This window comes from Leptodactylus fuscus, chromosome 6, assembly GCF_031893055.1.
Source record: "Leptodactylus fuscus isolate aLepFus1 chromosome 6, aLepFus1.hap2, whole genome shotgun sequence".
Taxonomy (NCBI): domain Eukaryota; kingdom Metazoa; phylum Chordata; class Amphibia; order Anura; family Leptodactylidae; genus Leptodactylus; species Leptodactylus fuscus.
Window position 1 is genome coordinate 17,988,388 of NC_134270.1, and position 15,991 is coordinate 18,004,378.

The 15,991-nt window shown below is 41.9% G+C and overlaps 1 protein-coding gene across 2 annotated transcripts in view; it reads left to right on the forward strand.

The window, feature by feature from the left end:
- Window positions 1–252: 252 nt before the first annotated feature.
- LOC142210357 (uncharacterized) overlaps window positions 253–15,991 on the forward strand; it is a 341,635-nt gene continuing 325,896 nt past the window's right edge. Inside the window, exons 1-7 of one of the 2 annotated variants that reach the window (XM_075279458.1) lie at window positions 253–288; window positions 3,905–4,045; window positions 4,175–4,342; window positions 4,424–4,547; window positions 4,631–4,722; window positions 5,059–5,161; window positions 7,406–9,420. In XM_075279458.1, the coding sequence (XP_075135559.1) occupies window positions 3,968–4,045; window positions 4,175–4,342; window positions 4,424–4,547; window positions 4,631–4,722; window positions 5,059–5,161; window positions 7,406–8,409 (1,569 nt within the window). In that variant the 5' untranslated portion in view covers window positions 253–288; window positions 3,905–3,967 and the 3' untranslated portion in view covers window positions 8,410–9,420. Of the gene's footprint in view, window positions 289–3,904; window positions 4,046–4,174; window positions 4,343–4,423; window positions 4,548–4,630; window positions 4,723–5,058; window positions 5,162–7,405; window positions 9,421–15,991 lie in introns of those variants that run through there. The other variant, XM_075279457.1, reaches the window with a different exon arrangement.

Genomic DNA, 15,991 nt, shown 5'->3' on the forward strand with positions numbered 1-15,991 from the left:
TGATCATGACACGCACACTTCAGCTCATCCACCACTGATGCAACCAGCACAGCAGAGTCCTGTATACACTGAGCACCTAACCCAGTAACGCCTCATTATGTGGTCACTTGACCCCTCCCATACATAGGACTGATCACATGACTGTGACATCATCACAGGTCCTGTAGCTGTTCCAGCAGTACAGAATGACTCCTCCCACACATGTGACTGATCACATGGTCATTACATCACCAAAGGTCCTTTGTGCAGTAGGATTCAGCATCTCCCATACAGTGTACAGCAGTGCAGGTATGTGTATAGTCACCGTCTCTGTGTGTCGGGGTCACTCGGCCCCAAATATCATTAACCCCTTTGTTACTGGAGAGTTTTCTCTTCCATGTTATGTTATTGACACTATTTTGATGATTTTGCATTACCATATGGAAATTTTTTTACTTGTGTGTATTCGGGGCATTGTCTGTGATGTTTTGTGTGTTTTTTGGGTTTTTATGTTTATGTTTTTGCATTTAATGTTGTTGTCAGTGCGGTGTAACTTCAAGTCAGTATCAATGCAGTATTTCTATACATGTCTATGTTGCTTTATTTCATAACAAGTCTTATGTACAATACTGGGCCTGTGAAAACCGTCCTGTCCATGTGATGTACATTTTTACAGATTGTTTTTAGAAAATCCTACTAAAATTGTATTTGTGTAGTCATGTGACCTTATTTATAAACAAATGTGATAAATGGGTGATAATTAGAGATGAGCAAATAGTATTCAAAACTCTAGTTTCGAATACCTCGTTCCCATAGGAATGAATGGACGCGGTCAAACACTAAGGGGTTAAGCCGCTGGTGCCGGCTGCGTGCCAGCCGCTTCCATTCATTCCTATGGAGCGAGGTATTCGAAACTAGAGTTTCGAATACTATTCGCTCATCTCTAGTGATCATAAATCCCAACATTCATAGGATCCAAGTGGTATAAGATCAACTCAAGGTATCGTAAATTCATGGCCAATTTGACCCTGCCCAATCCCAACAATGTCCATTTTTGCCTCCACCCAATGTAGTGCTCCTTTAGTTTCACTGAAACAGTAGCATGTCCCTTTATCATGACCCCACAGTATAATGCCCCCCATACTATAAGGTTAACCTAAAAATCACCAAAATACCTGGCAATTCTACTTAGCCATGCAAATCCGCATTACATTGCCACATTTATATAATAATTCATAAACACGACACACAAGTCATAAATAGTTAATTAATTTTGTTCAAAATTCGACAACACTAGAAAAATACAAACAATCTTTGGGGTGAGGGTCCCGTCCTGTCCCCAACATGACCAAATTCATATAATAAAGTGCCGAGTGATAAGTGTCCTAATTCAATAATATATCATTTTAATCCAGACAATGCAGGAACCCCAATAATTGCAATATTATCAGTAATACATGTGCCATATAAATATCCAGAATAAATATAATAATCCATATATAATGTAAATCCCCCAACACAGAAATATATAAGGACATAACATAGAAATGTATTGACAACTCAGAGTTGGTTCACATCTGTGTTTGGTAATCTGTTCGGCGAGTCCACATGGGGATCCCCCCCCCCCCCCCCGAACGGAATCCAAACACAATTGCAAGCACTGTGCAATAAAATCACATGGATCCCATAGACTATAATGGGTTCCATGTGCTTGCCGCCAGATCTCCGCACGGAACATGTGGACAGGAAATTGCTTCACAATCTACTTCCCTGCCCACATGATTTGTGTGGACAGCGTGCGGCAAGCACATGGACTCCATTATAGTCTATGGGGACCGTGTGCTTTTACTGCACAGCACTTAAAATTGTATTTGGTATTCCGTTCAGAGGGTCCCCATGTGGACTTCCAGAATGGATTACCAAACGCAGATGTGAACGAAGGGTCAGGGTGTGTGATCACCAAAAGTTTGTGCTCTCAAGCTGAAAAATCAGACCAGTAGATCCCCCCCCCCCCACATTGTTTAAAGAGGTTAATGTATATGGATAACACATAACCAAGGGTTGTCAAAGCATAGGCCAATGGCATACAGTATAAGCAAATGCATAACATAAACGGTCTATTCTGGAATGGAGCAGGACCACCACCACAAGCCCCGAAACACGTTTTACTCCTTTTACTTTGTTGGGGGAATGCTTTTTTGTCACCCCCAGTACAAGGGCCCCATAATATAATGGCCTTCTCATTGTGGTCCCCCTTATATATTGGCCTCTACAGTATATACAGTTACGGCACCCCTGAAATTTTTCCAGGGAATTGCATCTCCCAGAAAATTATTGGAATTACATGTTATACACATGTATATTTCCTTTATGTGTATTGGAACAACATAAAAAAAACTGAGAAAAAAAGTCAAATTAGACATAATTTAACACACAACTCCAAAAATGGGCTGGACAAAATTTTTGGCACCTTTTCGGAATTGTGGGTAAATAGGGGGCAACATGGTGGCTCAGTGGTTAGCACTGCAGCCTTGCAGTGCTGGAGTCTTGGGTTCGAATCCCGCCAGGAACAACATCCAAAGGAGTTTGTATGTTCTCCTTATGTTTGTACGGATTTCCTCCCATTCTACAAAGACATACTGATGGGAAAAAAAATGTACATTGTGATCCCTAAATGGGGCTCACAATCTACATTTAAGAAAAAAAAATGTGGGTAAATAGCTTTGTTTCTGGCATGTGATGCTCACTCAAACTCTCCTGTTGCAAGTAACAGGTGTGGGCAATATAAAAATCACATCTGAAACTAATTAAAAAGGAGAGACGTTGACTCAGTCTTTGCATTGTGTGTCTGTATGTGCCACACTAAGCATAGAGAACAGAAAGAGGAGAAGAGAACTGTCTGAGGACTTGAGAACCAAAATTGTGGAAAAAATATCTACAGTTTTAAGGTTACAAGTCCATCTCCAGAGATCTTGATGTTCCTTTGTCCACAGTGCACAACATAATCAAGAAGTTTTCAACCCATGGCACTGTAGGCTAATTTTCCTTAACGTGGAAAAATTGAAGAGAAAAATTGATGAAAGGTTGCAATGTAGAATAGTCCAGATGGTGAATAAGCAGCCCAAATAAAGTGACAAAAAAATTCAAGCCATCCTGTAGGCCCAGGGGGCTTCAGTGTCAGTGCGAACTATCCGGCAGAAGACCCAGGAGGACCCCACTGCTGCCACAAAGACATAAAAAGCTAGACTACATTTTGCCAAAGTGTACGTAAGTAAGCAAAATCCTTCTGGTCAAAAGGCTTTTTGGTAAAGCACCTCATTCTAGTATTTACCGAAAATGGAATGAGGCCTACAAAGAAAAGAACACAGTACCAATGACTTATGGTGGAGGGTCAAAGATGTTTTTCTGCCTCTAGCACTAGGTGCCTGGACTGTCTGCAAGGCATCATGAAATCTGAAGATTACAAAAGGATTTTGGATCTCGAGAAAGCTGAGTTTGGGTCTTTCTCTAACATTTTGATCAAGCTCGAAATTTGACTCTACTAAAAAGTTTGCATGATTGCTTAGGCTGTCATTATCCTCTTGCAATTTAAACGGAGTCTATCATTTGCTATAGTGATTTTTTTAACTAATCATATATTTGCATAGCCTTTACAAAGGTTATTCCAGACATAGCTTTTATTCATTGATCGGCGTTTTTGAATTAGACGGCTTTTATTGATATGCTAATTATCCAGCACAGGAAGTCTTTATTATGTTCCCTGTTCTTCTGTCTGTATTGTATGAATAAAGGACAACAGATGGATGAAACGGTGGAACTATGATGATGAGAGACTATACAACATCTACAGTCTATTATCTGCTCACTTGCTTTATCCTATTACAGCTACTATGCTTTTGTTTTTTCTTCATTAATGTTCCGACAGGACAGGATCCTTTCTGTGGACATCTTGGATACATAAGATTATCCTTTGATTCACCATTTAAGAATGGATAGGAACAGGGGCAAGATGTCAGAAAGTATATTAAATCTGACCCTAGAGATCCTGTACCAGCTTACTGGAGAGGTGAGAGATTCTGATGATGTCGCATTACATCATTCTTATCTATAGTAATAACAGATGATATGACTGGAGAGGTGAGGGACTCTGGGAATGGATGGAGTGATATTCATTAATGTGTCTCTCCATAAACAGGATTACACAGTAGTGAAGAAGACCTCCAGTAGGCGCTGTCCTGAGGAATGGGGGAGAACCCAGAGCCCAATCCTGGAGCCTCCACCTCACTCCCTGATACATGAGGAGTTCAATAAACAGAAGATCCTAGAACTCACCAACAAGATCATTGAGCTGCTGACTGGAGAGGTGACACTGCTGGGAATGCTGGGACATTATACAGGAGCGCTATGAAGGGATCTGGTGATGACTGTATCATTGTGTTGTCAGGTTCCTATAAGGTGTCAGGATGTCACTGTTTGTTTCTCCATGGAGGAGTGGAAGTATTTAGAAGGACACAAAGAACTGTATAAGGACATCATTATGGAGGATCAGGAGCCCCTCACATCAGCAGGTAATAGACATGACTAAATACACACGGCCTCTCATTATCTGTATGGAAATAATGAATTCAGTCCCTGTATGTGTTTCCTCCAGTTCCATCCAGTAAGAGAACATCACCGGAGAGATGTCCCAGTCCTCTTCTACTACAGAATTGTAAAGAAGAAAATGTCCTCCAGGATGATCAGGTAGATGGAGATAAGGTGACATGAAATCTTCCTCTGCCCTGTAGAAGGGCTGTGAAGGTCTCGTGGTCAGTCTGGTTTTATCCCACAGTATTAGATGTTTTGTACTTGTGTATCGAGAAAAGTGATAAAGCTGACCGTAGACATGATATGTTGGTGGAAAACTGTGAGAAGATCCAGACAACATGGTGGATTTATCCAGGAGACCTGCAGCTATTTGGTCAGATAACTCCTGCTGAAATTTTTGGTGGTCATGATAATGAATGATCTTTTCTTCTATAAAACATCCCATGTGACTTCTCCATCCGTCTGGTGACTTTTGCAATATCTGTTTTATAGATTTTGAATCTGGGTGAAGATCTGAACATTATTATTGTTCCTGAGACATATGTTAGTGGTGATGAGGAGTGTAAGGAGGACATTCCTACAGGTAATCATCCAGGTTCGTAGTATCTACTTAATAGGGGCCTGGTTATATGATTTTTTTAATGCTTTTGAATTGTTCAATTTTTGTTTTTCAAATGAATCTATTAACCTTATGCTATGTTCACACTTCTGCTATTTAATCCATTGTTCTGATTCATCATGGGACCAAAACAATGGTCTGAAAAAGTTATAAGATGATGGATGCGGACAACGTCCATTCTTTCTACTTCCTTCCTCATTGACTCTAATGTTAAAAACAAGACAAACTTTTTGTATACATCTTATTTGTTTATTTTTTTAAAAGAGGAGAAGGTTTTGTGCCATAGCTAATTTGCATAGATTTGTCCTCTGTTGTCTTTGATATCGACTGGATATATCCGGAAATGTGTGTGACAATACTGACCCCCTATCCTAATTCCACCTCTCACTCACCCCTGTTAACAGTTAAATTCAAGAGATCACCAGGATTGGGTTTACTCAAATCAGTATGGCTTCCTGGTCTACATGGTTCATCTAATTCCCATAAAAGTAAATTGGACAAAAACTGGAACCCATGGCTTTTACCACTTACTAGGTGCATAATACCAGCCTGCAGCCTGGTCGGGTATTACCTAAATCCAGGCTTTTTCCTGCACCCCTGATGGCGGTTAGTAATCAGGGAAATAATCAGCCACAGCAAATAAGATTAACAAAGTTGTACTGTGAAGTGTCAATTTATACAGAAATAACGCAGATACTAAGAATGAGACCCAACATTCAGGACAAAAGAAGTGATACTGTGTAATGCCTGAATATATAGGACAAGATATGGTACTGTGTAAAATTCATATATACAGAATTAGAGCAAAGGTTTACTGCCAGAAAATAGCGGCACTGTGCAGTGGCTCTATATTCAGGGCAATAGAAGCAGTATTATACATTATCACAGACACAACAATCACATATGTGCACTCATAGTACATGTATACACACAGCACACAAAATTTATACACTGGGTCGATTCCAAAATTAGGTAATAAAGAGAAAGTTCTCCCTAGTCTGGCATAGATCCTGTAAATGGTGCTGTAGGCACCAACCCGTGTCCATGTCAAACCAGGTGTGCTAGGGTTGCATCTAGGAGAACCCTATTTACGTACTACTTGGACCACGCTGCAACAGAACATGCACAGAGTATGTTTACTGTGAAGGGCTGGTGGGCAAAGTCCGTCAGACTTCACAGCTAACATGCCTGAAGCCAAGGCAGTACCACCTACTGGATTTACGTGACAGCATGGAAAACCGTTTTTTAACCACTACAGTCTAGCATCAACCCCTTGACTGAAGGACCTTTCGGTCATGTGATGTTATGACATCACATGTTCTGCAAAGATTTGTGCCTTGGCACAAATCTGAAGTTTTAATTGATCATTGAATTTTGTGACATGCTTTGTAATTTGTATGGACTTAGTTAGAAATGTATTTAAATGTCATTTTAGGTTACCGTATATACTCGAGTTTAAGCCTACCCGAATATAAGTTGAGGCCCCTAATTTTACCACAAAAAACTGGGAAAACTTATTGACTCGAGTAAGCCTAGGGAGGAAATCCACCATTGCAGATAAAAAGTTTGGTCATGTGCATTACAGCTTAGTAACTCCATGTGCCTCATCATGTTCGTTGTGTGCCTCACATAAGAGTTACTGTCTGATATGTGGGACATATGGAGGTAATAATTAGGTATCTTCATAATTAAGATGCTTTATTAGTACCCCCATGTGTCTCACACATTAGTACCCCTTATATGAGGCACACAGGGGTTAATATGAGGGACATGATGGGGTTAACTGCTATTAATGTGAGGCACATGGAGGTACTGAAACTAAATTAATAACCACAAATGCCTGAAATTAATAGGCATAGTAACGCCAGCAGCTACCTGTGTTTTACTTTCACTTTACTGTAGCTTCCTCTCCTCCATACGACAGCCATACAACTGACTTATCTAAAGATGATACATTCTAGTGGCTAAAGGACCTTTGATGACATCACAGTCACGTGACCTACATAACAAGCCAATCACAGAGCAGTAGCACTAAAAGACCTCCCCCTTTGTTTAATTTATGCAGGTTCTTCCAATTTTCTGTGCTCTGTGGACCCTGACTCGAGTATAAGCCGAGGGGGGCTTTTTAAACATAAAAACTATGCTGAAAAAGTCGGCTTATACTCAAGTATATACGGTATGTTATTCAATAATAATAATAATATGTTTTGTTCTTGGCAGATGACTGTATTGGGAGCTCAGAGGGACATCTTATATCTTCAGTTTATAAAGCAGATGATGGTGGTATCTCACAAGATACATATGAAGAACATGTAATTATCTCAGATATACCCTCAGCCCTTCACAGCAAAGATCTATCATCTGATTTTGATATACAGGTCGTATCTCCTGATTCATCGCAGACTGAAAATCAGAATAAAGGTCGCAGAAAGAGGCTTTTACATCAAAGAGCTCATATAGAGGAGATGCCATGTGAATGTTCTGAATGTGGGAAATATTTTAGTAGTAAATCAAGTCTACTGGAACATCAGAGAAGTCACATGGTGGAGAATCCATTTTCATGTTCAGAATGTGGGAAAAATTGTAGTAACAAATCAACTCTCATTACACATCAGAGAATTCACACAGGGGAGAAGCCATTTTCATGTCCAGAATGTGGGAAAAGTTTTACGCAGAAATCAAATCTTGTAAAACATCAAACTATTCACACAGGGGAGAAACCATTTTCATGTACAGAATGTGGAAAATGTTTTAATCATAAATCACATCTCCTTAAACATCAAAGCATTCATACAGGGGAGACCATTTCAAGTTCAGAATATGGGAAATGTTTTAAGCAAAAATCAGACCATCAGGGAATTCACGGTGTGGAGAAGAGGTTTTTGTGTTCGGAATGTGGGAAATGTTTTAAGCAAAAGTCAAATCTTATTCTACATCAGAGAATTCACACAGGAGAGAAGCCATTTTCATGTCCACAATGTGGGAAATGTTTTAATCATAGATCACATCTGGTTAAACATAAGAGAATTCACACAGGAGAGAAGCCATATCTATGTTCAGAGTGTGGGAAGTGTTTTAGCGATAAGTCATCTCACATTAGACATCAGAGAATTCACACCGGGGAAAAACCATTTTCATGTTCACAATGTGGGAAAAGTTTTATCCAAAAACCACATCTTGTGAAACACGAGCGAACTCACAGAGGGGGAAAACATTATGAGTAACATTTTAGCTTTGTTAGACATCGCAGAAGCCATTTTTATGTCTATAACTTAGGAAATGTTTTATGTAATAAACCATCAGTGCTGATTGATGTCCTAAGGGTTGTTTCTCTCACTTTTTTTGCACTTGTTTTTGATGAAGTTTTCTGATCCAAAGTCAGATGTGGTTGCAACAGGAAGAATTTGTAATTTCCCATTCTTTTTGAATCCTCTTTTGGCTTTGGCTCAACAGACTGGAAAACTGCCAATTTTTCCAAAAATATGTGTGAACCTACCCTTATATTGTTGATTGGTAGTTTTACAGGAAGAAAATGTCTTAGTTAAAGAATCTTTGCTCATAGAAATAACTCACACAAGGGCAAAGCCATGTTCGCATTCTGAATGTAGGAAATGTTTTACCCACAAGTAACATCATCTTCGACATCAAAAAATGTGACATTGAAGTCGCCATTTTTAATTTTTCCCTAAACCTATTTTATTCAATGATAAGAACATAATTTTTTTCCACCCACTCCACTGGATTTCTCACCAGTGTCACTGTATGCGGCCCCTAAGTATCTCATGGCAGCTCTGTCTAATGGTCTCTATGTGGATACCTGAGTGTAGTAGTCGGCCTACTCATGGTGTAACCTGACAGCATATAGAATTCTTACATGTAGTCATTTATAGACATAGATGGGCAGTTCTATATATGCTGTATACCGCATGTTATTGAAATTCTGCTTTATATGATCTTTTTGGAAAAAGAGAAACTAATCTGTAGCAATAGCAAAATTTTAGACAGGACATTTGATATTGAAGTATTTCCATCAGTCTCTGGATAATTCCATTCTTCTGAGATAAAGGCTGATACCTCACTGTTGTCCTCTTTTTCATTAAAACAATCGGGTATTGTGGTATAACCTAGGTAAATTTGACATAAGGAAATATTGTAGAATGTTACAAGTAATTTATCATGTTATTCTAGTCTGTTCTGTTTTCTAGTACATTTTTTTTTTTCAGGTAACTGTTCTTTACACCTACATGTATTCTTATATATCGTTACTGGAAATATTTTCTATTTTCTCTTGTAACTATTAAAAAATGTGTTCAATAAAAAAAAATGTGATAAAAAAATAATGGACTGAGTTTGTCGGTCCACCTCTTGTCATTGTCCTTAATCCAGGACCAACATTGTCCGCCATTAATCCAGCACATGATCTTATCGAGCCGTTTTCTTACAGTCTGGGATTTTGTGGCCCATGGAGGATTCGTCGCTAGAGTACCAGGTCCCCTGAGCCCACTTTTTAATAATCCTATGTTTTTTCCTGGGTTGTTCCTTTGGTGGTGTGCACGCAATGATGTGAGGTTCTGTTGTCATGGTTATGTAGATACCCGATAACCGTGGTACTGAATGGTGCTTGCACTACTAGGGCAGCGGGGTAGGTAAGCTGTCCCTAGCGCTAGAATGGCTGTCTAGGCCCTGCCCTGCCTGTTGGTCATCTGTTCCCGAGCTAAGCTCGGCCCCGACAATTACTGGCTCTCTAAACGCGAAGACCTAACAGACAGGTTGGGAGAGAGCTGAAAGAGGCTAGAGGCGGTGACCCCCCTACGAAAGGATAATTGCAGCAGCAAACAGTACAAGCCAGGATTGGACATTCTGGAGAACTAACAGGGACACAAAGCAAGCTCAAGTGGACACCGAGGCAGAGACCCAACCAATATCCCAAAAGCTCAGTGGCAAAAAGAATTGACCAAAGAACCACAGGACACCGGCTCGAATCCCCAGACGAACGCCACTCAAAAGCACAACCACAGTCTCAACCATTTTATACATATCTCAGATCCTGACAGTACCCCCCTTCAACAGGAATCCTCTGGATTCCTGGGCCAAGCCCTGTCCAGATATCTCCGGTAGAAGGCAGCTACCAGTCTGGGCGTGGACACCTCAGAAGCTTGAATCCAAGAGTTGTCTTCCACACCATACCCTTTCCAGGCGACCAAACACTGGAGAGATCCCCTCAAGTACCATGAGTCAATGACCCGGGAGATCTCATACTCACCATTAAGATCAAGAGGCAGTGCCACCGCAGAACTCACCTTCTTTAGAAGGGACACTTGAAACAGAATTGATCTTCCATGAGGGAGGAATATCTAGTCTGACCAAAACCTCATTGATGACCTCTGTCACCGAAAAAGGACCAATAAATTTAGGCCCCAATTTCTTTGAAGGCATTTTTAACTAAAGATTCCTAGTCAGCAACCACACTTGGTCACCCACCACAAAGTCAACCTTCTTCCTTTTCTTGTTATAGCAACCATCTTTGTTCTCTGCGAACAGGCTACCAGATTTCTCCTCACCCTGACATCCTCCATCTTATTCGTGAAGAACTCCTCCTCCTGTACCAAGGACTTAGTTCCAGAAAAGGGTCCAAATATAGGTTGTTTACCACTGCAACAAAAGAACAGAGAACAATCTGCTGTGGAGGAATCATGGTTATTGAGAGCAAATTCAGCCAAAGTAAAAAAAAAAAATCTACCCAATCATCTTGATTATTAGCAACAAAGGAACTATTCAATATCCTGATTCTTTCTCTCCGCTTGCCCGTTGGACCCAGGATGGTACCCGGAGTAGAAGGACAGATTTATACCCAGCCTAAGTCAAAACGCTCTCCAGAACTGAAACCCAAACTGAAAACCCCTGTTGAAAACAATTTCCACCGGAACCCCATGCAAACGAACAATATTTTTAACAAAATTCCTTTGCCAGAGTATTGGCCGTGGGCATCTTCGGAAAGGGGATTAGATGGCACATTTTCCTGTTTCTTTTTTTTTTTTTTTTAAATGTAGATTGTGAGCCCCACATGGAGCTCACAATGTACATTTTTCCCTATCAGTATGTCTTTTTGGATTATGGGATGGAAATCCACGCAAACACGGGGAGAACATACAAACTCCTTGCAGATGTTTTTTTGCCCTTGGCGGGATTTGAACATCAGGACTCCAGCGCTGTAAGGCTGCAGTGCTAACCACTGAACCACCGTGTGGCCCACATCTTCCTGTTTCTATCTACAATAACCCATATAACCGTGTATCCTTCCGAGCACCGCAGATCAGTTATGAAGTCCATTGCCAAATGTGTCCAAGGACTATTAGGAACAGGTAACAGGCGCAGTAAGCCTGCTGTCTGAGCATGCAAGGCTTTAGACTTAGCACAGACTGCACATTTAGCCATGTGCACAACCACCTCTGCCCTACAGCCCCGCCATCAGAAATTTCTTGTGACTAACCTTTTAGTCTCTGCAACCCCAGGATGGCCCGCTAACCTGGAATCATGAAGCAACTGACCCTGCAAACCCGCTGAAACAAATAATTTACCCCATGGGGTACCCCTAGGAGCACTGTTTTGGGCTGCTAAGATCTGAGCTTTCAATTGAGTGTCTAAAGCTGTTGACACAACTTCCCTCTTCGGTTTATCAGTTTCATTATTAGGAGTCATACTCCTTGAAAGAGCATCTGCTCTGACATTCTTAGTCCCTTGACAAAGCCCAATTGTGCGCAAAACGTACGTCAGGTGGTCGCAGGTCCCAATGGCTCTGGTAGTATAGGTAATACTTTGCATTGTGTTCCCAGGTTTGGCTTTTCAACTTGGTATATTGGTGAATCTTTATATATATATATATATATATATATATATATATATATATATATACAGGGTCGGACTGGGATTTCTAGGGCCCACCAGTGGAATTGTTTCTAGGGGCCCACCGCCAGGACCCTGCAGATCAGCGGTACCGAGACAGGGCGGTTAAAGGTAATAACATGTTGGGAGCCATGCTACTCACGCACTATACCATGTGCACTACATATACCTACTGCTACAGCCTGTATGGCAAGTGAACAGCATGGCTCCTAGAAATGTTACCATTACCCGTAGCTGAAGTGTCCTGGAAAAGCTGATCTGCAGAGGTCCTCGCTGTTGTATCATCGCAGATGTAATATTGATGGCCTATCCTAAGGACAGACCATCAATATTAGAAAGATGGATAAATCCTTTAAAGTGGTTGTCCAGGAATTGGAGCAACTCATGTGGTGGGAGGGAGGTGTAAAATAAAAAACAAATAAATAAAAAAAGAATACCCACCTGTCCCCGGTGCTCCGTTGTCCGCCGCCAGTGTCCATTCAGTCTCGTACTGGCACTACTTGCTGGGAGTCCTGCACCTCATGTGATCGCTGAGACCAATTAGGTACAGGAACTCTAGAAATGAGGCCATGAGACCAAACACAGGCGGGGACAACGGGGGGCGGGGGACAGGTGAGAAGGCTCTTTTTTAAAAAAAAAAAATATATATATTTTTACACCTCCCTGGCGGCCACCACAGTGATCACTCCAGTTTATAGACAACCCGTTTTAAGGGGTTGTCTGGGCCAAATATTTTATGGCCACTTCACTGGTCCCCCATAATGTATGGGATACAGTGATGGGGCCATTATACTGTGTGGGAGCAGTGATGGGGCTAACATTGTGCGGAAGGGGGATGTTACACTGTGTGGGGCATATTAAAGGGGTTTCCAGGGTTAAACTTTTTTTATGGCCTATACTCTGGATAGGCCATAAATACCTCAAACCTCACATTGCAGAAACACAACGTCTTTGGCTACTACAGAAAAAAACAGCAAAGTGAATGAAATATAATCAAATTTACCTCATCCGCACACTGCAGGAAAAAAGATGTGAAACAGCCACAAACTCTAAAATGTGAGCGCTTCTAAAAACATGGCCGGTTACTTTCAGCTGCGCAATCGGGAGAAAATGCGGGGAAAAAAACACTGTGGAAAAAATACATTGAGATTCGCCGCTATTTTTTTCCACAGCTTTTTTTTTTAGCCGCCTCTCACTGTTGGGCCTCATCCTTATTATCTCAATAGACTGAGCATTATACTATAAGGCTGAGTTCACACAGAGTTTTCTGGTCAGGAATTTGGTTCTATTGGGTTAGAGTTCTATTGGGAGGCTTTTTTGGAGGATGATTTTGAGGTGGATTCCTGACCAAACAACTCCGTGTGAACTCAGCCTTAGGGCTCGTTCACATCTGCGCCTGGTCTCCGTTCTGCAGGTTTCCATTTCCTGCACAAAACAGAGGCAGGAGACGGAAACCTGCAGGAGGCTCTTTCACCCATTCATTTGAATGGGTGAGAAAGATCTCCGGCTGTGAGCGGCGGTGAGCTTTTTATGCTCTCCGCCATTAAACCGATTTTTTAAAATCGGACACAGAGTCGAACACGCAGTACTCTGTGTCCGATTTAAAAAAAAAAAAAACGGTTTTGCGGCGGAGAGCATAAAACGCTCACCGCCGCACCCGGTCTGACAGCTTTCTGTCTTCTACATGCAGAAGACGGAAAGCTGAGAACGGACTGCCGAACGCTAGTGTGAACCTAGCGTCAGCTTAAAGCCCCATGTAGCAAGACAAAGCAAAAAGCGCTGCAGGAAAAACCCCGGCGGCAACACATCAGTTTTTCCTGCAGTGCTTATTGCAGAAACTCCGCAGAGGTTTCCTCTGAGGACTTTGTTTCCTTTAGGGTAAGTTCACGCGGGGATTTTTGGTCAGGATTTTGAGGCCGTAACTGCCTCAAAATCCTGACCAAAAAGACGGCTTCCATTGAAATCAACGGGAGCCGGTCAGTTCTTTTTTTTTCCGGGAGCCGGTTTGTTCCAGCTCCCAGAAAAAGAAGTGTGGTGCTCATTCTTCAGGTCATTTCGCCTTGCAATTCAGCCTGAAGACACTCCCTCCTCCCATCTAGGCCCATTTATTGGGCCTACTCTGGAGCAGAGTGCGTGACTGGATGCCAGTGCAATACACCGGCATTCAGTCGCGGCTACCCGATTTTTGGTCCGGAGCCTGAGGTGGCCTCCACCTCAGGTTCCGGACCAAAAAACCCCGTGTGAACTTAGCCTTATACCTATAGGGAAACTGCAGGTGTTTCTGTAGATATAAGTGACGTGCTGCAATTTCCAAAACCGCAACAGTTTTGGAAATTGCAGTGTGTCCGCCGTGTGTGTTTTTCTGCAATGTGTGGATGGGATTGCACTCACTGCGTTCAGTAATGCATTCGGGGAGTCCGCATGGGGACCCTCCCAAACAGACTACTGAACGCATTAGCAAGCGGTGTGCAGTGAAAGCACACATAGACTATAATGGGGTCCGTGTGCTTTCCGTGCAGTGTCCGCATAGAACATGCGGACAGAAAAGTACTTTATAATCTACTTTCCTGTCCACATGACTCATGCGGACACCGCGCGGAAAGCACACGGACCCCATTATAGTCTATGCGGTCCGCGTACTTTCACTGCACACCGCTTGCTAATGCGTTTGGTAATCCGTTCGGGGGGAAGGGGGAGGGGGTTCCCATGCAGACTCCCCAAACAGATCACCGAACGCAGATGTGAACCAGGCCTTATACATATACCATATATACAATACAATATACACATACAATACTATAGCACATATACATTTATATACCATATAAGTCATATATATACTTGTATGAATACTATATATACACACACATATATACATACACATTAATATAGCATACAGTATATACTCACACATACCTGTATACAAATATACAGTACTCACACAGTATACAAGACACATACTTTACACAAATGTACATATATACATATTAAACATATAGATTTTACAAAAAGAGTTTACTCACCTATTCCAGCAGCAGTCGGCTCCTGTTCTCCCCACACGCTGCGATGTAAGAGGACTCAGTGTGAGGAGGAGGGGGGACGGGAGGAAGTGCGTGCGTGCAGTAGGGGAGATCTCACAGGAGAGCAGCAAAGCAGCTGCAGGTAAGTGAAGGGAGCGACCGTTAGCTGATGCTGAAGAAAGACACGTTGTCCTCCGATGTGTACTTCTTCAGCATCAGCTAATGGGGGCCCCTGTGTGTGGAGGCAGATGCATTGGCCAGGTGCCCGGTTGGGGCCCCTGGCCATCCCAATCGGCCCCTGACCAATGCATCTGCATTGGTAAAAATCAAAACTTTAAGTCAGGGCTCGGGGGCCCACCGGGGGATTCCCCGATACACCGGTGGGCCAGTCCGAGCCTGTATATATACTTACATGAGCACTTATTTTGTGCTATTATGTATTGACAGTGTTGTATATTCTTTATTTTTTCACCATCAGTAGCTGTATCAGTGCCTGTTGACCTCCATCCCATTGGGTTTGGGTATTGTTTGTTTCCCTCTTACTTACTTATTGTGTCTAATTTGTGTGTTTATTTCTTTTTGTCTTATTTTTTATGACATTAAAGGGGCTCTATCACTGGGAAAAGTCATTTTTATCTAATCACATGTTTGCATAGGCTTTAGAAATGCTATTCCACACTTACCTTTTGTATGTAGATTGCTTCAGTGGTGTCTGAATAAGTCCGTTTTTATTCATATGCTAATGAGCTTCCAGCCAGCTCAGGAAGTTCCCAGCAGCCTCCTCTCTCCCATTATCTTCTATGTGTGTGAAGCAAACAGGAAGCTGGGTCATCAGCAGCAGCAGTCTCCCATAGAAAACAAGGAGAGGTGTGCACCAGTCTAA